This window comes from Salvelinus alpinus, chromosome 24 (genome assembly GCF_045679555.1).
Source record: "Salvelinus alpinus chromosome 24, SLU_Salpinus.1, whole genome shotgun sequence".
Lineage (NCBI taxonomy): Eukaryota > Metazoa > Chordata > Actinopteri > Salmoniformes > Salmonidae > Salvelinus > Salvelinus alpinus.
In genome coordinates this window covers 28,613,416-28,635,261 of record NC_092109.1, presented here as the reverse complement: position 1 = coordinate 28,635,261, position 21,846 = coordinate 28,613,416, and the positions used below count along the sequence as shown (strand labels likewise).

Genomic DNA, 21,846 nt, shown 5'->3' with positions numbered 1-21,846 from the left:
AAAGATTCAAGTGTTTCAAAAGGGTAATCTTCCTGCCTTGACAGAAAGGGCGAAACTAGTAGGTCATAGGCTGTTGGTCGACAGATTATTGTATTTTTTTCCCAAGCAGTGGCAAATATATATTTTTTCATTATGGCACACGAGACACCTATATTTGTAGTTTATTTAACCTTTATTGAAACACCTGTCTGACTCACGCCTGTATGAATGGACTAATCCATAGCGGAGACTGCAGGGATTGCACACCAGTAGTACATTTACCATTCATTGTAATAATCTCTAATCTACAATGTTTGGTTGGTCACGGTAATTTCTGTTAATGCATTCAATATATTATTACAGTCTTACTGTTGTCATTGTAGGAGTGGGCACCTTGTTTGCTGAGCACACAACCTAAGCTACACTTAGTTTGTTTATTTCATTCCATTTACAAGTTGTCAACTTATTGTCTTGTTTGGAGCGCTCCTGTCAATCTTGAGTAAGGACACACACCTAATTACACATAGAACTAGGCCTAGGCTACCTGGTCTGCACGCAAATGTAGGCCTATAAATGTGCCCATTGGGGATCTGATACCATTTCTGATTGTCTTAACTCACCATCACTGTGGAGCTTCTCAAAGTGATTTTTTCTTCACCTCAAAGTAAATTAAGTGTGTTTTTTCATCCATTGAGAATAACAATAGTTCCTCAAAGTAGCCCATTTGAAAAATCTTTCCAGCCCTCTTCCCTTTCCATAACCATTCAGCATGAAAGGGGAGAAGAAAAAAAAAATAGAAAAAAAAAAGTATCATGCTATGATCCGGTGGAAATGTCATTAAAAAAATACCTGATTACTTCTTATCCCTTGAGCAAACAGCCTACAGCTGTGTCGGCCTGTCCAGAGCTCACTGGTCCTGGAAACTGAGGGCCCAGAATATTTTACACAATATTACAAGTTTGCTAGTGCAAGCTTCAGGCTGGACCAAATTAATGTTTCAAGTTCGTTGCGGAAAGGCCACGCATAGCCAATGTGACTTATAGGATTTTTTAAATTATTATTATTATAATTATTTATTTTTTAAAAATCAGGGCATTTTCTACACTGCAGCGTTTTTATTTGTAGGCTTTATGTAGGCTATTTTTACATATTGGCAATAGCAATTATGTTTTAGATTTGTATCATTTTCATTGAGATATAAATATGATTAACCCCATGACATTTATTTTGAGATATGAAGACCATTATAAATTAAATGAAACTGTTCCATGAAAATGTGCATAGGAAAATCATAACTGGCATGCAGATCATTAGAAATGGTAGGATAACTTGGAACTCCACTTGCCCGCAGCATACCACCCTGCATACCACTGCTGGCTTGCTTCTGAAGCTAAGCAGGGCTGGACCTGCTGGTCTGCTGGAAGTGGTGTTGGAGGGCCAGTAGAAGGCACTCTTTCCTCTGGTCTAAAAAAAATTAATATCCCAATGCCCCAGGGCAGTGATTGGGGACAATGCCCTGTGTAGGGTGCTGTCTTTCGGATGGGACGTTAAACTGGTGTCCTGACTCTGAGGTCATTAAAGATCCCTTGGCACTTATCGTAAGAGTAGGGGTGTTAACCTCGGTGTCCTGGCTAAAATTCCCAATCTGTCCCTCAAACCATCACGGTCACCTAATAATCCCCAGTTTACAATTGGCTCATTCATCCCCCTCCTCTCCCCTGTAACTATTCCCCAGGTCGTTGCTGTAAATGAGAACGTGTTCTCTGTCAACTTACCTGGTAAAATAATGGATAAATAAATAAATACAATTTTAAAAAACTCCAAATGGAAAAAGGTTGCAGACCGCTGGTGTAACCCATTACCTGCAACTTCAGGAGCGTAATGGAAGAATCTGCGAAATCCAGCAGCTGAGGGGACGGTCGGGGGGTTTAGGCTATAATGACCTCTGGCTCCCTCTTAGTAATTTGTGTTCATTTTAAATTGTAGTGCTTAACAGCATCAGACAAAGTAGCCTACATATAGCTGACTTTATTCAAACAGATGACTATTGGTCGACCAAGATCTTCTGGGCTCGAAGACAACACTATACTTGAGCATAGAAAACACCCACTGATGAGATTACCCATTTCAAGTTATGGAAAGATTTGGTTTCAACAAAGAAGTGATACAGTGCATCAAAACACTGTATTCATGTCCGACCGCTAGAATAAAGACAAAGACATTTGTCACGAACGATAAAATTAGAGCCGAGGGGCAAGACACGGCTATAATCTCACCCACGCTCTTCTCCTTGTACCTCGAACCATTAGCACAGGCAATAAGACAGGACCCAACCTTAGAGGGAATAACAATAAGAGGCAGTGAACATAAGATATGCATGTATGCTGATGACGTTCTGTTATTCCTTAAAGACCCAGGCTCAAGTGTACTTAGATTGATGGATGTTTTACAAACATATTCAGGCTATGTGCTTAACGTACACGAGACCCAAGCCCTAGTATATAATTATACCCCACAGGAAGAGCTGAAGAGTAGGTATAAATTCCACTGGACTTCTTCATCCATTAAATATCTTGGAGTATATCTACCAAAAGATACACCCAAACTTTATTGCATGAACTACGATCACATCATCAAGAAAATAAATGACCTATACAAGTGGAATTCACTTCCCTTAGATCTTAGTAGAATTGAAACAATCAAAATTAACATCCTGTCGAGGTTACTGTATTTGTTCCAATCACTGCCCATAGAAATCCCGCCTAAACAGTTTAGAGATAAACGGATATCAAGGTTTATCTAGAACAGTAAGAGACAAACAATTAGATACACAACATTACAATTACCAAACAACTGTGGGGGTGTGGCCTTCACAAACCTAAAAGATTATTATGTGTCAGCCCAATGAGACCTCTGGTGTGTTGGTGCAATTCAGAATACGAATCCAAATGGAAAGACATTGAGACTACTTTGACAGAGACACCCATACAGTCAGTTTTGGGAAATAAGGACATGGTAATAGAAATATACAGTAGACAAAATCAGTGGATGAATTTCTCTGAAGACATGGTTTAGGGTAGTTAAGCAAAATAATTTAGATTTAAACAATGGACGCAGAAAGGCATCACATCATTCAGTACAATTATAAGGAATGGGGACCTAGATAACTTCCAGGACCTAAGTAAAAAACATGGCTTGGATAAATAAGATTTTTTACAGATACCTACAAGCTCGACACCATTTCTTAAGGGAGATAAAAGTGACTGACCCTCGAGCACCTCCAAAATTAATCCAAGTATTCACTAACGCATACAACTTGGGGAGTAACTCAAATCTCTACTTTGGTATTCAATCCTCAAAGAAATATTCTACAAACTATATTAAAAAGAAATGGGAGGAGGAACTTAACATTGAAATAACTGATGAAACATGGTTGAACATAGAGACTCAAAGCTCCATCAACTCAAGGTCATGGAGAGAATTCTGTTGGAAGAACACCTAAACTGAAATCAAAACAGACTGGCTCCCTACAGCCTTGTTGGAGAGAATGCGGTCTATCGAGAGTGGATCACTCCCATATCTTTCGGACTTGACCGGCAATCGAAACTTACCGGGGAAAAATAATGGGATTTAACATAGAACAAACATTAATTTCTTTGTACTTGAAATACCTGATAGAAAAGTACCTCTTGAAGGTCCTACTGGCAGCCAGTAAAAAGGCTATCACTAGGAAATGGCTACAAAAAGACCCTCCCACAGTGACACAATGGATAGACATTGTAAAAGAAATACACCACATGGAGCATATAACCTTTGCTTTAAGAACACAAGAGGAGAGAGGTCAGGAATACTGGGAAAAATGGGTTTCGTACTTGAAAAAGGTCTAATTCAAAGATGTCAATGTAACTAATATGACGTGCACTGTAACTGCCAGACCTTTTTGTTCTTTTATTTTACCTGGAATTTCTTTGTGTTCCTACAATAAAAACAAAGTATATAATTTTTTTTTTTTAAACACCCACTGTAGATTCACAACCTTATAATACAAAAACAATTCCGCTATTCCATGAATTGGACGAGGAAGTCATATTTAAAAGTGGACAAAGACTTTCTAGGGGCATCTGAAGTAATTTAGGGGTCATTCTGAATGTAAAACCATTAAATACATTTTCCTGCCAGTATAAGTAAGTCTGAGCAGGAGATGTCAGAACAGACATAATATTCTCCTGGAACCTGCACTGCTCTGTACATTGAATCAAATAGTCGTCCCCTTTGGATGAAGAGAACAGGACCGGTCCTAATACATATTCAGAAGCGGAGGGAGGTGGCGACGTCTCACTGTGCTGAGATTGGGATGTGGCTGGGATGCAGTCCTAAATAAACTGCTTACATAAAACATGTATCTAGATCAGGGGTGGGCAACTCCCGTCCATCCTCGAGGGCCTGATTGGTGTCACACTTAACCCCCATCCCTAGCAAACAGCTGATTAATCAAATTGCATTCTAAACTGAAGATCATGATTAGGTGATTATTGGAGTCAGGTGTGTTAGCTGGGGAAAACATTGACACCAATCAGGTCCTCGAGGACTGGAATTGTTCACCCCTGATCAAGATGAATAAATGAAGCATATCAATGATCCCTGTCCAGTCAGTCTACAATACAGGGTATGGCAATAGTAATATTCTTAATTCAACAGTGATTTGATTAATGTGAAAGCTGGTCTTCATAGTGCAAAGACTGCATCCAATTCTGGTGCAAAAACCTGAGAGCAGTAACTATCGTCTTGGACCACCCTATTAGACATATCACACTGCCAGAGAGCCTAGAAAGCCAGCCACCACAATCATACTTTGCATGTTTATAGAACGTCTGCAAGTAATCTTGTTCTCTGCCTGGAATTCACAAGTACATGTTCCATTCTACATCTCTCCTTGGGAATATCTTGCCACTTTCCACATTGACGGTTTTGTAAACAGGGGGCCAACACAGGGCTTAATACAGAATACTAATGTAATGGTCGGCTTTGCCTTTATTCTCTGGGCCATCTGAAAAGCACACGCAATAAAAACAAAATGGCACCACTTGTTCACAAGTTAAGCTGGTAGTGCTGTGAAAGCCAACAAATATCAAAACATGGAAGTCTTAATGGACCAATTCGGCAAAACTACAACCTGAACTTTGGTTTAGTGTTCTCAGATGCCCAACTGTCTCCAAGGTATTGGTCATGCCCTTGAGAATATCTGCAGGAAGAGTGGTATGCATAGTTTAAATTACAGCTAATCAGAACAATAAAAAAAGTGAGATCATTGGTGTATTGGTGCCTTCCAGCACCTCAGTAGAATGTGGAGCTCATATTTCAAACAGACTGGAATTTCAACAACATTCATCACGGTAATTATGTTTATAAAGAAAGACCATAATGATCATGTCAACGCAGTGATAAAGATAAAGCATGTCAATTTCTTGGCATACTGAACATTTCCTTGCCAGAGGGATATACCTCTGCTTACTTTGAAACTTCGATAATTTTCATGTGTAGTTACTTCATATACTACCTGTCCAATTAGTGAACAGAATACAAAAAAAGACTGATGTCAAAATAATTCAAAGGAACCGTTGACCATTGATGTAGTTAGTGGCAAGAAAAAGTATGTGAACCCTTTGGAAAAGCCTGGATTTCTGCATAAATTGTTCAAATTTTATTTGATCATCTATGATGATCACTCAATGATTGTGCGAAGTTGATGATATTAGCAGAAACTGGAACACGCAGTCGTACACGTCAATCCAGGGCATCCCAAACATGCTCAACGGGTGACATGTCTGGTGAGTACGCATGCCATGGAAGAACTGGGACATTTTCAGCTTCCAGGAATTGTGTACAGATCCTTGCGACATGGGGCCGAGCATCATCATGCTGAAACATTAGGTGATTGCGGCGGATGAATGGCACGACAAGGGGCCTCAGGCTCTCGTCACGGTATCTTTTGCATTTAAATAAATGTCCATCGATAAAATGCAATTGTGTTTGTTGTCCGTAGCTTATGCCTGCCCATACCATAACCCCACTGCCACCTTGGGGCACTCTGTTCACAACGTTGACGTCAAACCACTTGCCGACACCATACACGCTGACTGCCTTTTGCCCGTAACAGTTGAAATCGGGATACATCTGTGAAGAGCACACTTCAGCGTGCATCCAAGGTGAGCCATTGCCGCCTGAAGTCTGTTACGACACCGAACTGCAGTCAGGTCAAGACCTTGGGGAGGTCAGAAATTCTTCATTTGTGCAAATCCACAGTTTAAATCAGCTGTCTGGTCTCAGACGAGCCCGTAGGTGAATAAGACCGATGTGGAGGTCCTGGGCTAGCCTAATTACACATGGTCTGCGGTTGTGAGGCCAGTTGGATGTACTGCCAAATTCTCCAAAACGACATTCGAGACAGCTTATGGTAGAGAAATGTATTTCTCTGGTGGATATTCCTGCAGTCAGCATGCCAATTGCACACACCCTCAACTTGAGACATCTGTGGCATTGTATTGTGTGACAAAACTGTACATTTTAGAGTGGCCTTATATTGTCCCCAGCACAAGGTGCACCTGTGTAATGATCATGCCATTTAAATCAGCTTTTTGATATGCCATACCAGTCACATGGATGGATTATCTTGGCAAAGGAGAAATGCTCACCAACAAGTATGTAAACACATTTGTGCACAAAAATGAGAGAAATAAGCTTTTTGTGCATATGGAACATTTCAGGGACCTTTTATTTCAGCTCATGAAACACTTTATATGTTGCGTTTATAGGCATCTATAGATGCTGTCAGCACAAATACAATGAAAGATTCTTGTTAAACGTATTGTAGTAATCTATTGTGTGGGAGACATGCCAGAGAATACATTAAAGTATATCAGTGTGGTGCCCGCCACTTAGGCGTTCACTGGCTTCCAAAGCAGGAACGTCAATCAATGCGCCCTCTCTGCTGCCAATACACTGAACGCTCATTTAACCCCAATGACCTATCAAGTTGTGGCAATTACAATTACCGCCATGCTTCAGCTGACAAACTCCTGTCAGGTGGATGTATTATCTTGGCAATGAGGAAATGCAAACTAAAAAGGGACGTAAACAAATGTGCACAAAATGAGAAACTAGCTTTTTGTGTTTATGGAAAATGTCTGGGATGTTTTATTTCACCTCATAAAACATGGGACCAACACTTCACATGTTGCGTTTATATTTTTGTTCAGTATACTTCAGTCCCAAGTCTAGTCGATAGTCCCTTGGTATGCTAAAAGCTGTGATCCAGTAGTCTTTGAAGCTACATTTCATAACGTAGAAAGCAAGCTGATTTACTTTTGCACATTACCAACTCTGTGGTCTTGTGGTTAGTTTCCACCCTAAGATTAGGGCGGCAGGTAGTGGTTAGAGCGTTGGGCCAGTAACCGAAAGGTCGCTGGTTTGAATACCCGAGCCGACAAGGTGAAAAAGCAGCACTGCACTACTATGGCTGACCCTGTAAAACAACATTTCACTGCACCTATCCTGTGTGACATATCTTATTATTTTTTTTTAAATTATGGTTAGGAGTTTGATCCCCAGGCGAGTAATACCAAAGACTTATGTTATGTTCTTTTCAGCATAATGTCACTGCAGGTATAATTTTCAGGTAATGAACTGCATTCTTATGCCACAAAGATCACAGCAGGTAAAGTTCCGTTAGGAACATTGACATGCTTAAAAAAGGGGATACTGTTCAAATTCCCTTTTATTACATAAATTGTAGTAATTTGACTAAATTAAACCCTTCCACCCTTACAATGGATTCTTGATAATTAAATATTTGTCAAGTAGTTCTTATTGGGTCAGTTCGTCAATAATCTTGGTTATTTAACTAAAATCTCTCAATATGGTCAGATTATGTTTATGTAGTCTGTCCACGAGAGATTCATTTCCCTATAATCTAAATCAATGCTATAGCCAAAGTTGTGCTTTCAAGTATGAGCAACAAGAGTTTACTTGACAGTGGGCACCAGTGGGTGCGGAGACGAGCAAGTGTGACAAACAGGGCAACATGTTTTCCGTTTGGAGTAAATGGTTTCAGTTGCAAAATGTTTTGTTACGTGTGAAACTAATGAATACACCACAGGTTGTGTCATTGGTTGCAGTTTCTATTCATGCACAGCTCACATTTTTTCAACCGCCCCTTAATGGTGGTGAATATATGAGATCATGAATCAATCTAAATGTTCTTTCCAGCATAATGTCACTTCAGGTATAATTCTCAGGTGATCGCCTACATTCTTCCGCCACAAATAACACAGCAGGCAAAGTTCCGTTTGGAATGTTGACATGGTTAAGGAGAAACTGTTCCAATTCCCATTTATTGCATAAATTGTAGCAATTTGCCTAAATTCAACCACTCCCCATACAATGGAGACTTAATTGTTAAATTTGTGAAGTAATCCTAAACAGTGTTGTAGTCAAGTCCCTAGTGTTAGAGTCCGAGTCGTCGTTCACACCTTAGCCCAGGGCTAAGAGCCTCCTTAGCCCTTGGCTAAGGGAGATTTTAGCCCAGGGCTAAGCGAGTGTCCACACTTGCACATTGTAAAGTGGGCTGGTGCCAACCTTAGCCCGGGAGCAGCTAGCCATGCTCCGGAGCAGGATTAGTACCGACTTTGGGGCTAGCCCCAGAAACACTTCCAAAATAGCCAGTGTGAAACATGGTCAAGAGGGGGGGGGGTGACTTTACAATCACAAAAGCTGCACTTAAACTTAATTTGCATATGCTTGTGATGCGTTCTGCAAGCAATTTGAAGTACATTTATATAATTTTCTCCCCCCAAAAAAAGAGAAATGTTTTAATCCGTGCAAAAACTTGATGCAGTGACTTGGAGCGCTACGCCACTCGGGAGCCCTCATAGGAACAGCGGTTGCTATGCAGGCTGGCTAACTTCTTCCAATCGAGTCCTGTGATTTGATTCCTTCCAACTCCACTCTTGCTAGACTTCCAAAACATGCCGAAACGGATGCACGCACACACCATATCATTATTGCAGGTCCTGCTCACAGGGTGACTACACCGCTCGTCGCAAAATAATTTTAGAAACCTATATTATTTAATTATTGCACCCACTGCTCACGAGCGTCTGCGTTGCCAAGGGCTAAAATAGAAATCAGTTCTATTTCTGACACAGATCGCGCTGCAAGTCCCGCCTCTCCCATCTCATTGGTTTATAGAAGCAGGTACCCACGTGCCATCTCCTCATTGGTTATACCCACGACTGAAATACGAATGAGGTCGGTGGGCGTAATGCACCTAATTCATGAAAGTTGCCAATCGCAATATAAAGTCAAGAGAAGAAAAAGCCTTTAAGGAAGAGAGATGACTAGAAACAATTTGTTTGACCGTTTTGTGTGTGGATTAATTAATCGGAGTAGAGGACCTTGTGCATTTCAGGTAACAAACTCAATGTTTATATCCCAGGACAAATTAGCTAGCAACAGCAAGCTAGCTAAATAGGACAAATTAGCTAGCAAGTGCAAGCTAACTAGCCATAAATGTTAATGTTTTTAGACCTGTCCCCAAATTAATATAATTGGTTTAGAGTTTGTTTTGATATTTTAACCTGCGTGGCGTGATCTCGTTTGGTGTGGGGGGACAAAATACATTTGCGCACGCGCGCAGCCGGTTTGGGTTCCGTGTAAGACGCCTACATTTGCATTCTAGACTGCAGCCTTCCTTAAAGTATGGGTCGCGACCCAACGTAGGTCACGGACCTGTTAATGGTGGGTCATGACGTTTCAGTAAAATGTATAATTATTTCATTAATTACTGGAATTGATTTGGCCAAGCGCAACTGCGCTCTCTGTTCATCAGCGGTGTTAGCTGTGCCTGCTCGGTTTGGCTGTGCGAGGGAGCTTGTGCTTTACCATTTATTTTTTCTGCAGTTTTCTTGAAGCTCACTCCGCGTCCCACACGCTGGCGCTCGTTCAGCAGCAGATGATGCGCCGTTATGCAGCGTTCAAATTAACTGAACTCTGAAAAATACGACGTCAAAGCATGAGGTCAGTAATCTTCAGGTCGTAAAATCTGAGCTCTAGAAAGAGGCCAGAGTTGGAATTCAGAGTTGGATGACAGTTAAAATAGGTTTTTCCAAGTCAGAGTTCCCCCCCCCCCCAGAGTTGCCAGTTGTTTTGATCGAGGCATCAGCCACTGACTTGACATTCACCCTAGCCATCACTCTCCACTGTCATCAAATGGACTCAAGCTAGCCACAAGTTTTGAGCTCAATCATGAAAACGCAAATACAGCGATGAGTTTCTCTTGATTTCATACAAACTTTGACAAATAACGAGGAAAGCCCAATATGTTTTGTGTGGGGGAAGTGCTTAGTAATGAATCTCAAAACGAACAAATTAAAACATCACGTCCTGACCAAACATCGGAGTTTTCAGAACGGGGCAGAACGCGTCAGGAAACAGTGCTTAAAAATTGTAAAAGAAAGTCAGCTAGCAAGGCATTGTCATTTTATAGCAGGTGATAAACAGAAATAAGGAAGTACTCTCATAGTAATGTATGTGAGTTTATTTCAAGCATTTCCCTTGTGCACAGCTAAGAGCTAGCTAGCTAACATTAGCCAAAGCTAGCTAGCTGAGTAAGTGAGCAGGCCTGCTATACAACTTACTGTAGAAATTAGTCTAGGTTGGAACTGTTGCTGTTAAAATACAAGTCATATTTTTTTATTCTGAACTGGAATAAACAAAATGCTTTGAGGCAAACTCACAATTCTGGGTTGCTCATCTACAGCAGGAGCGGTCTCCTGCCTGACTGAGAAAGCAGTAGATGTTCTGATCCAGTTTTGCTTCACATACCTATGTGAGTCATGGTTCTCAACTCTGGCATACTTAAAAACCAAGTACAGAACAGACTCAGTACTGAGCCTGACCTTGGGGTTGCACTGTCCAACTGAGCCCAGAATAGACATGCTTGTTGAAAACGCCAGCCACACACACACACACCTCTCATTAGGACTGTGTGCGCGCATGCACTGTTTTCTGGTCTACATCTATGTGATGAATCAGTTCATTCCAGTTAAGAACAATGTACTGTATTTTAACAGCAAGAGTTCCAACCTATAATTTTTCTTCAACAATCCTTTCTACAGAATTTATCTGTACTGTGATTTAATGTTGCACTATCATAAACTGAGGCTGTCTGTTCTGCGATCAGGCTGTCCCAGACAACAAAAAATTATCTTACTCGACCAAGAGTCATGTGTTCTTTTGACAAATCAATTGGTTGAATTTTTAAAGTGTGTATTTTTCCATATAGACACATCCTATGTGTTTTAATCAAATTAACTATATGCACTAAGCTTGTCTGACGCTTTAAGCGCTCTGTTTGATTAAGACACACGTGACTAGAGGGAGTACTACTTGCTGCGCTGTGTGACTAGCACCCGTTGTCTCCCTCTCCTCCCTGCTGTAGCAACCACCACAGAACATCAGTGTGTATCACTCTGTCCGTGTTGCTGAAGCTGCAACATAACTATAGCCATTACTGAGCAAAAAGTTGTTGCCGAAATCCCTAATTTTTTCAGAAAAACATTCCCTAGCTCTTTTAACATAACACATGAATGCGTCGCATGCACGTGATCAATAAGGCCTGACCTATAGCATATAATCACATCAATAAATTGGTCATAAACTCCAAAATGTGACAGCAAAATGGATTCAGAGGACAAACTCAAAGGGGGGGGAATGTTCACTGGTTGCTCAGGAGGTAAAAGGAGAAGTCAGACATCAAAATTATTTTTCATTAGTTGTGGAAAATACTGGAGATCAAGAAAAATTAAAAGGAGCAAGACTACTTTGAAGTCTACAAAATATTTTGATTCGTTTAACACTGTTACTACATGATTACATGTGTTATTTCATAGTTTAGATGTTTTCAATACTATTCTACAATGTAGAAAAATAGTAGAAAAAGAAAAACCCTTGAATGAGTAGGTGTGTCCAAACTATCCTTAATAATACACAACTCCATTGTGTCCTCCTCCCAGAGTGCTAAGAACCTTGGCGTGATCCTGGACAACACCCTGTCGTTCTCAACTAACATCAAGGCGGTGACCCATTCCTGTAGGTTCATGTTCTACAATATTGGCAGAGTACGACCCTGCCTCACACAGGAAGCGGCGCAGGTCCTAATCCAGGCACTTGTCATCTCCCGTCTGGATTACTGCAACTCGCTGTTGGCTGGGCTCCCTGCCTGTGCCATTACACCCCTACAACTCATCCAGAACGCCGCAGCCCGTCTGGTGTTCAACCTTCCCAAGTTCTCTCACGTCACCCCGCTCCTCCACTGGCTTCCAGTTGAAGCTCGCATCCGCTACAAGACCATGGTGCTTGCCTACGGAGCTGTGAGGGGAACGGCACCTCCGTACCTTCAGGCTCTGATCAGGCCCTACACCCAAACAAGGGCACTGCGTTCATCCACGTCTGGCCTGCTCGCCTCCCTACCTCTGAGGAAGTACAGTTCCCGCTCAGCCCAGTCAAAACTGTTCGCTGCTCTGGCACCCCAATGGTGGAACAAACTCCCTCACGACGCCAGGTCAGCGGAGTCAATCACCACCTTCCTGAGACACCTGAAACCCCACCTCTAAGGAATACCTAGGATAGGATAAAGTAATCCTTCTAACCCCCCCCCCCCTTAAAAGAGTTAGATGCACTATTGTAAAGTGGTTGTTCCACTGGATATCATAAGGTGAATGCACCAATTTGTAAGTCGCTCTGGATAAGAGCGTCTGCTAAATGACTTAAATGTAATGTAAATGTAATAATATTTTTGCACGATTTTGCCTGGTTCAGAAAAGTTTCTCGTCCTTGCACAGCATTTCTCTGTACAGGGGCGAGATCACATTTCAAACGTGAAACATTGTTTCCAAGGTCGTAGGGGCAGACAGCAAGGTTTATACAGACCATCAATGTTGGAAATAAAATGCTAGGCTAGAAGCAAAATCAAATCAAATCAAATTTTATTAGTCACATACACATGGTTAGCAGATGTTAATGCGAGTGTAGCGAAATGCTTGTGCTTCTAGTTCCGACAATGCAGTAATAACCAACAAGTAATCTAACCTAACAATTCCACAACTACTACCTTATACACACACGTGTAAAGGGATAAAGAATATGTACATAAAGATATATGAATGAGTGGTGGTACAGAACGGCATAGGCAAGATGCAGTAGATGGTATAGAGTACGGTATATACATATGAGATGAGTACTGTAGGGTATGTAAACATAAAGTGGCATAGTTTAAAGTGGCTAGTGGTACATGTATTACATAAAGATGGCAAGATGCAGTAGATGATATAGAGTACAGTATATACATATGAGATGGGTAATGTAGGGTATGTAAACATTATATTAAGTGGCATTGTTTAAAGTGGCTAGTGGTACATTTTTACATAATTTCCATCAATTCCCATTTTTAAAGTGGCTGGAGTTGAGTCAGTATGTTGGCAGCGGCCGCTAAATGTTAGTGGTGGCTGTTTAACAGTCTGATGGCCTTGAGATAGAAGCTGTTTTTCAGTCTCTCGGTCCCTGCTTTGATGCACCTGTACTGACCTCGCCTTCTGGATGATAGCGGGGTGAACAGGCAGTGGCTTGGGTGGTTGTTGTCCTTGATGATCTTTATGGCCTTCCTGTGACATCGGGTGGTGTAGGTGTCCTGGAGGGCAGGTAGTTTGCCCCCGGTGATGCGTTCTGCAGACCTCACTACCCTCTGGAGAGCCTTACGGTTGTGGGCGGAGCAGTTGCCGTACCAGGCGGTGATACAGCCCGACAGGATGCTCTCGATTGTGCATCTGTAGAAGTTTGTGAGTGCTTTTGGTGACAAGCCGAATTTCTTCAGCCTCCTGAGGTTGAAGAGGCGCTGCTGCGCCTTCTTCACGACGCTGTCTGTGTGGGTGGACCAATTCAGTTTGTCCGTGATGTGTACACCGAGGAACTTAAAACTTTCCACCTTCTCCACTACTGACCCGTCGATGTGGATAGGGGGGTGCTCCCTCTGCTGTTTCCTGAAGTCCACAATCATCTCCTTTGTTTTGTTGACGTTGAGTATGAGGTTATTTTCCTGACACCACACTCCGAGGGCCCTCACCTCCTCCCTGTAGGCCGTCTCGTCGTTGTTGGTGATCAAGCCTACCACTGTAGTGTCATCCGCAAACTTGATGATTGAGTTGGAGGCGTGCATGGCCACGCAGTCGTGGGTGAACAGGGAGTACAGGAGAGGGCTCAGAACGCACCCTTGTGGGGCCCCAGTGTTGAGGATCAGCGGGGTGGAGATGTTGTTACCTACCCTCACCACCTGGGGGCGGCCCGTCAGGAAGTCCAGGACCCAGTTGCACAGGGCGGGGGAAGAGGAAAGAGGAAATAATGTGTTCCTTATAACATTGGTCGTGGGCGGAGTTGGAATGTTGGTCGCATGTGCGTTTGTCCGTTAGCCCAGGGCTTTGGAATACAAGTGAATCCTTAGCCCAGCTCTAAAATTTAAAGAATAAAAATAAACTTACCCGTGGTTAACAAATGCCTGTGTGAACACGGGGCCAGTCTTAGCCAGGTCAAGTCACGAGACTCTTGGCAGACTAAAAGCTGCTATCCAACAATCATTGAAGCTACATTTCATAATGTAGGAAGTAAGCTGACTTAGTGTTCCAAATAAGTAGGCCTAGCTAATACAGTAGCTATTGCCATGAATTATGCAATGGAGAGAGACTTTCTTGACTGGTCAAGTCAGAGTCCTAGTCACCACTCAAAAATTGTGACTTGAGTCCAAGTCCTGGACTTGAGTACTGTCAACCTAACAAAGTAAACTTATCCAATGGCAGTAATTTCCTATAGAACCATTGACAAATATTGAAGTATCCATCCAGTGTTCCAGATTTCTATGAAATATTACCTAAAAATGAAAATATAAAAAATTATTTTAATTCTAAAATTATAATTATAGGATGTTAAAAAGCAGCTTTCTGTGCCCCTGCTTGGAGAATAAACTCTCCTCACAGCTGCCTGTGTCCCTTATAGTGGTTGTTACTGACAAGCACACGGCTGAGCCATTTAAAAATCACCACTTCATTAAGTCAGGTTTCCTATTTGACTCAGCCATGCCTCCTTGCCCGTACAACATTTCCTCATCTCCCACCCCTTCTAATGCGACTATCCCCGATGCTTCTCCCTCTTTTTCCCATGCCCCGCTACAAAGTTTCTCCCTGCAGGCAGTCACTGAGTCCGAGGTGCTAGAAGGAGCTCCTGAAACTTTACCCAAAAAAAACATCTGGGTCAGATGGTTTAGACCCTTTCTTCTTTAAGGTTGCTGCCCCTATCATCGCCAAGCCTCTCTCTTCTTTCTGGGGAGGTTCCCATTGCTTGGAAGGCAGCCACAGTTGTCCTTTTTTTTTTTTAAAGGGGGAGATCTAGCTAATCCTAACTTATAGGCCTATTTCTATTTTGCCCTGTTTATCAAACGTGTTGGAAAAACTTGGCAATAATCAACTGACTGGCTTTCTTGATGTCTATAGTATTCTCTCTGGTATGCAATCTGGTTATGATGTGTCACTGCAACCTTAAAGATCCTCAATGATGTCACCATTGCCCTTGATTCTAAGCAATATTGTGCTGCTATTTTTATTGACTTGGCCAAAGCTTTTGATATGGTAGACCATTCCATTCTTGCCGGCCGGCTAAGGAGTATTGGTGTCTGAGGGGTCTTTGGCCTGGTTTTAAACTACCCCTCTCAAAGAGTGCAGTGTATAAAGTCAGAAAATCTGCTCTCTCAGCCACCGCTTGTCACCAAGGGAGTACCCCAAGGCTCAATCCTAGGCCCCACGCTCTTCTCAATTTACATCAACAGCTCAGGCAGTAGGAAGCCCTCTCATCCATTTATATGCAGATGATAGTCTTATACTCGGCTGTCCCCTCCCCAGATATTGTTTTAAATGCTCTACAACAAAGCTTTCCTAGTGTCAATAAAGCTTTCTCTACCCTCCACCTTGAGGTGTTCAGAACAGGTCAAGTGGTTTAGTAAGAAGAATGTCCCTCTCCCCACAGGTGTGATTACTACCTCTGAGGGTTTAGAGCTTGAGGTAGTCACCTCATACAAGTACTTGGGAGTATGGCTAGACAGTACACTGTCCTACTCTCATCACATATCAAAGCTGCAGGCTGAAGTTAAATCTAGACTTGGTTTCCTCTATCGTAAATTGCTCCTCTTTCACCCCAGCTGCCAAACTAACCCTGATTCAGATGACCATCCTACCCATGCTAGATTATGCAGACAATTTATAGACCAGCAGGCAAGGTTGCTCTAAAGCGACTAGATGTTCCGTACCATTTTAGCCATCAGATTTGCCACCAATGCGCCTTATAGGACACATCACTGCACTCTATACTCTTCTGTAAACAGATCATCTCTGTATACCCGTCGCAAGTCCCACTGGTTGATGCTTATTTATAAAACCCTCTTAGGCCTCACTCCCCCCTATCCAAGATACCTACTGCAGCCTTCATCCTCCACATACAACACCCGTTGTGCCAGTCACATTCTGTTAAAGGTCCCCAAAGCACATACATCCCTGGGTCGCTCGTCTATTCAGTACGCTGCAGGTAGAACGAGCTGCAACAAACACTCAAACTGGACAGTTCTCAATCTCTTCATTGAAAGACTCAATCATGGACACTTTTACTGACAGTTGTGGCTGCTTTGCGTGATGTATTGTTGTCTCTACCTTCTTGCCCTTTGTGCTGTTGTCTGTGCCCAATAATGTTTGTACGATGTGTTGTGCTGCTACCATGTTGTGTTGCTACCATGTTGTTGTCGCTACCATGCTGTCTTAAGTCTTTATGTAGTGTTGTCTCTTGTCGTGATGTGTGTTTTGTCCTATATTTAGATGTATTATTTTTAATCTCAGTCCCCGTCCCCTCAGGTCTTTTGGTAGGCCGTTATTGTAACTAAGAATTTGTTCCTAACTGACTTGCCTAGTTAAAAAATCAAAAATAAAAGCTGGCCTGTTGGGAAACAGAGTGGTTTGGGCATACTGCAGAAAAACTGACACATGCACCTGGCTATGCAAATTAACTTCTACCTCGAGGCACACAGCCCAAGCCCGGCTGTACAAAGTCAAATAGTATCGATGGATTCAGGATTTAGAACCACACGATGGAACTAGGGCACTTTACTATAACAGCAAGAAATGCAGACTGATTATTACCATTTCTGATATTTTTTGGTTAGCTACCTAACTAGTTCATCCTAACTCTGGCTACTGCTGCTATCTAGAGTCAGGTCAAAAATGATTGGCACCGTTGATAAAGCAGAGCAAAAAAGACAAATAAATACTAAGCGATATTGTATGAAAAGGGGCAATGCACAAGCACAGATGAAGCATATAAAAGATCTGGAAAGATTCTATATGGATGACTGGTCTACGATCCCGCCGAATGTGTTCTACAATCTCAAAACATTTGAGAAAAAGGCTGTGTCCTTATCCTCCCAGGGTGAGCTATTGAAAATAGGGGTGCCAATAATTGACTGCAATCTGAGAAAATATAATTTGCTCAGATAGATTGTATTAGTATAACACACTTTGAATTGTTTACAATATCATTTATAAAGTATTTTTTTTGCCTATCTTTATCAAGGCCGCCAATAATTTTGGACCGGGCTGTATATCAGTCAACAGCTAACTAGCTTGCCTCTTCACATTACAACTTTTACCTACAAATCACAGGATTTAAAATAGAAGGGAATGGCAAGATGGTTGTTGCGTGGAAGATCGGACTGCTTTGACTTGCTTTATTGTTGGCTAGCCAGCTCTGAAATATAAGTGACTGGCGAGATAGTTGTTCTATAGGCTTTTTCCTAACACCAGCTGTGGATTGCTTGGCTAGCTAGCTTGTGCAGAAAGGGTGCACTCCTGAGCCTGTCTCTCCCCTAGTCTTGAGAAGGATCATTCTCCATTGAAAAACATTTTTATAAAACAAAAAAGCTGTCTTCCCCAAATCAGACGGGCCTGTCTCAGCCAGAGGATGAGGTCTTGTTACAAGCAACAAAAATGTATGACTTGGTCACAACTACAAGTAAAAAGGACTAGTCAACAAGATTGTTCATACCTAACAGAATGAGTTTTTTAAAATTAGATTTGCACTGAACAGTTACTTTAATACTTATTTTCCCTTCCTGTTAAACGATGGTTCTCCACTTCTGAAGGAGAAACACCACCGGGAAGATTCCAGAGCTAAACCTGCACCCCTACCTCTTCCCAGTCTTTACTAGATGTCACATTCTCATTTACAAGTTGCTTACAAGTTGTTTGTTTCATTCTTTTTGCACAAACATTCTTATTCCTCACAATGTCTAGGAAAGCAGAGTGACAAAAAAAAGGGTGACTGAGTTGCAGAGACTGGAGAGGGATCAAAGGCAGCCCTCAGACAAACGCAGAGTGGAGGAGAGAGAGAGTAGAGAGAAGTAGAGTACCTGTCTGTAGTGTTTACCTCATCTACCAGCCTGTCCCTGGCCAGCATTGAAACATTCACACTGCATTTCACCCATCAGTGTCCACTCTACACCTATTGATTTCACTTGATGCCCATCCATAACACATCTATCGTCGATATTTATGCTCTACCCATCACCTGCTGCATTCGAACTGCAATTTGCAACCCCTTTAATCTAGCCAATAGTCTCCTAAATCTCTAATTGACAATAATTATGGCTACATAATATTGCCTTTCAATTAGAGGCAAGGATAGCAAAGGCCAAAACTGCATTTCAAACTCTCTCATCCTCCCTCCAGACAGGCAGTTCTCCAAATCCTACAGGATTCTTTGAGAAAGTCTTTGAAGTCATTAAAAGTTTAGAAAAAAAAATTGGCTTTGATACACCCTTAACTGTCAGAACTGTGGAATTCGAAAGTAATATTACCACTTTCCCAGCACCTTGATAGTCAAAAAGGTAATTCTTTATATATTTCCACACTTGAGTTTGGAATAATACTGTGAAAACGATAATGCCCTTTTAGTGTTAGAGCTGTTTGGAAAGAATGCCTACAATTTCAGCCTGTTGTGGTTGGATGGAGTTGGCCTTCCGTGGGGACATCACCATGCAGTAAATTACCTAATAGACCCAAAAAAGAAGATCCAAACCTTTGCCAATAACAGCTAATTATGTTATCCCCTCCCCACTCTGACAGTCCTAGCTAAATTCTTGCTTGAGAAAATGCTCTTCGCTATGCAGCTATGTTTCTTTTTGAACAATTTAATTGAAAACTATCATAGCAAGGTACAGAATTGTTCCCCTGAAATGATTTGATAGAGATGAAAACAGCTGCATTGGACCTTTAATTTCAAGGAGAAGGCCATTCTCATGGAAGGAAAAATCATCTAGCAGTCTCAAATTACTGAGGAATGATGTAATAATTGCCCACATTGATATGTCATCAGACTAGTCTCAGGAAATAGGGAACGTGGTTAGACTAGTTGTTGAATACAGTCAGACATACATACATACTGTGTAGGACTACCCATCATTCTACATTTCCATGTGGCATTTGATGTCATTGATTTAACACAAAATGTCTGAAAACTCACAGGTCATGGATTTACATCTGCTGCCTGAGAAGTATGCCATCAAATAGGTCAAAGCAAGAAACTACAAAATAAACCTTTTGTCAATATGACATACTGTATATGCACTACAATGGAGTTGTTTGGGGCCCCTTATCTTTTCAGGTTTTACTAGTAAGTCACTGTGCTGTGGGTTTTAGAAAACACTAGCTAGGGTAGTAAGGTATGCCAATGAGTCTACCGTGTACATAGCCAATGAAGGCTCCGAAGGCAGCAAACAGGTCCACAATATTTCTGAAATTGAAATTAACTTAAGCTTACAAAAATTATTCATACCATCCATTTTTCAACTTTGTTATGTTACAGCCTTATTCTAAAATTGATAATATGTCCCCCCTTAATCTACACACAATATCCCATAATGACAAAAGCTAACATTTTTGCAAATGTATTGGATTTTTTTATTTATAATTAAATAACTTATTACATAATTGGGCTCAGGTGCATCCTGTTTCCATTGATCATCCTTGAGATGTTTCTACAACTTGATTGGAGTCCACCTGTGGTAAATTCAATTGGTTGGATATGATTTGGAAAGGCATACACTGGTCAAAATAAAGGCCCCATAGTTGACAGTGCACGTCAGAGCGCCTGGAGGAAACATGGCACCATCCCTACGGTGAAGCATGGTGGTGGCAGCATCATGCTGGGGGGATGTTTTTCAGTGGCAAGGAGACTAGTCAGGATCGAGGGAAAGATGAACAGAGCCAAGTACAGAGCACTCCTTGATGAAGTCCTGAGCACTCTGGAGCATGTTCTCAGACTGGGGCGAAGGTTTACCTTTCAACAGTACAACGCCCCTAAGCACACAGCCAGGCCACAGCAGGAGTGGCTTCGGGACAAGTCTCTGAATGTCCTTGATTGGCCCGGACATGAATCCGATCAAACATTTCTGGAGAGACCTGAAAATAGCTGTGCAGCGACGCTCCCCATCCAACCTGGGAGCTTGAGAGGATCTGCAGAGAAGAATGGGAGAAACTCCCCAAATACAGGTGTGCCAAGGTTGTAGCATCATACCCAGGAAGACTTGAGGCGGTAATTGCTGCCGAAGGTGCTTCAGAGTAGGGAGTAAAGGGTCTGAACACTTATGTAAATGTAATTTCAGGTTTTATTTTTAATACATTTGCTAACATTTCTAAAATCCTGTTTAGAAAAACTGGGGTGATTACGTGAATGCATGCAGCTTCTCAGATGAGGATTAATCCTCAATTACAGTAGTAGGGGTGCTAGTGCTGATCTGTATAGAACATCACCAGACAACTTCCATCGATAACTTTGAAAATCACAAGTACGGAAAACCACTGTACAAACAGAACCAGATAGCATGAGTTTGAGGGAGCTTACATTTGAGAGCTAGAGACTGACCTTAAGGTCAGAAAGACAATCTAAAGCCGCCAAGTATTTTAGACTAATTCAAGGCCTACATGTCAAACAACAAGAGGGGGAGGTTGATGTCAATATTTGTTCAATTATTTATTTCCAAAAGCAACCCATCCCTAACAAACATTTAGAGCAGATTTGGCCCAGCCTGGAGCCTCCACTAAAACACCTGCATACAAAAAAAAAAAACACTACCCTAAAATGGACATGCATAACTAGGGCCAGGAGTTTCCTCCTGCCCACGTGACATCCAAACAGGAAAAATTCTTGCAGGGCTCATGGTTAGGAAACCTTTTGGCCCTACACCGAGTGAGAGAATGCAGCCCATTATAAACTGAGTGGCAGTAGCCTGCGGGGAGGTGGAGGGCTGTTGCTTACCTCAAGCCGTCCAGTGTCAGGCTGGAAGCCGCGGGCAGGGTCCTCTGTGGTCACACGGCATTGGATGGCGAAGCCATTGATCCGGATCTTATCCTGCTTCAGGCCCAGCTCTGGCAGGCTACGCCCCTCACACACACGCAGCTGAGCATGAACCAGGTCCACACTGACAGGAGAAAGGAGTAAAAAGATACATTTTACTGTCAAAATTGACAAGGAAAACACAAGAACATGCACTCTGTTGTGCCTCAAGTAACCACCCTAGCATGTCTATTCCCCTACATGATGCAGACGTGGTGGTGACTTTCACAACTAATGTGAGTTCAAAACCTTTCCCCCATTTCAAAACGTGATATTGGGTTCATGAAACGCCTTCAGTGAAGTTGAAGAAAAACATTTACTTGTTACATTTACAGA

General features: G+C 42.0%; 1 protein-coding gene across 1 annotated transcript in view; it reads right to left on the bottom strand.

Moving 5' to 3' along the window:
- The window catches only part of LOC139552484 (pyruvate carboxylase, mitochondrial-like), a 111,881-nt gene that overhangs the window by 64,537 nt on the left and 25,498 nt on the right, over positions 1-21,846 (bottom strand). Inside the window, exon 9 of the mRNA XM_071364267.1 lies at positions 21,433-21,595. Coding sequence (XP_071220368.1) covers positions 21,433-21,595 — 163 coding nt within the window. The remainder of the gene's footprint in view (positions 1-21,432; positions 21,596-21,846) is intronic.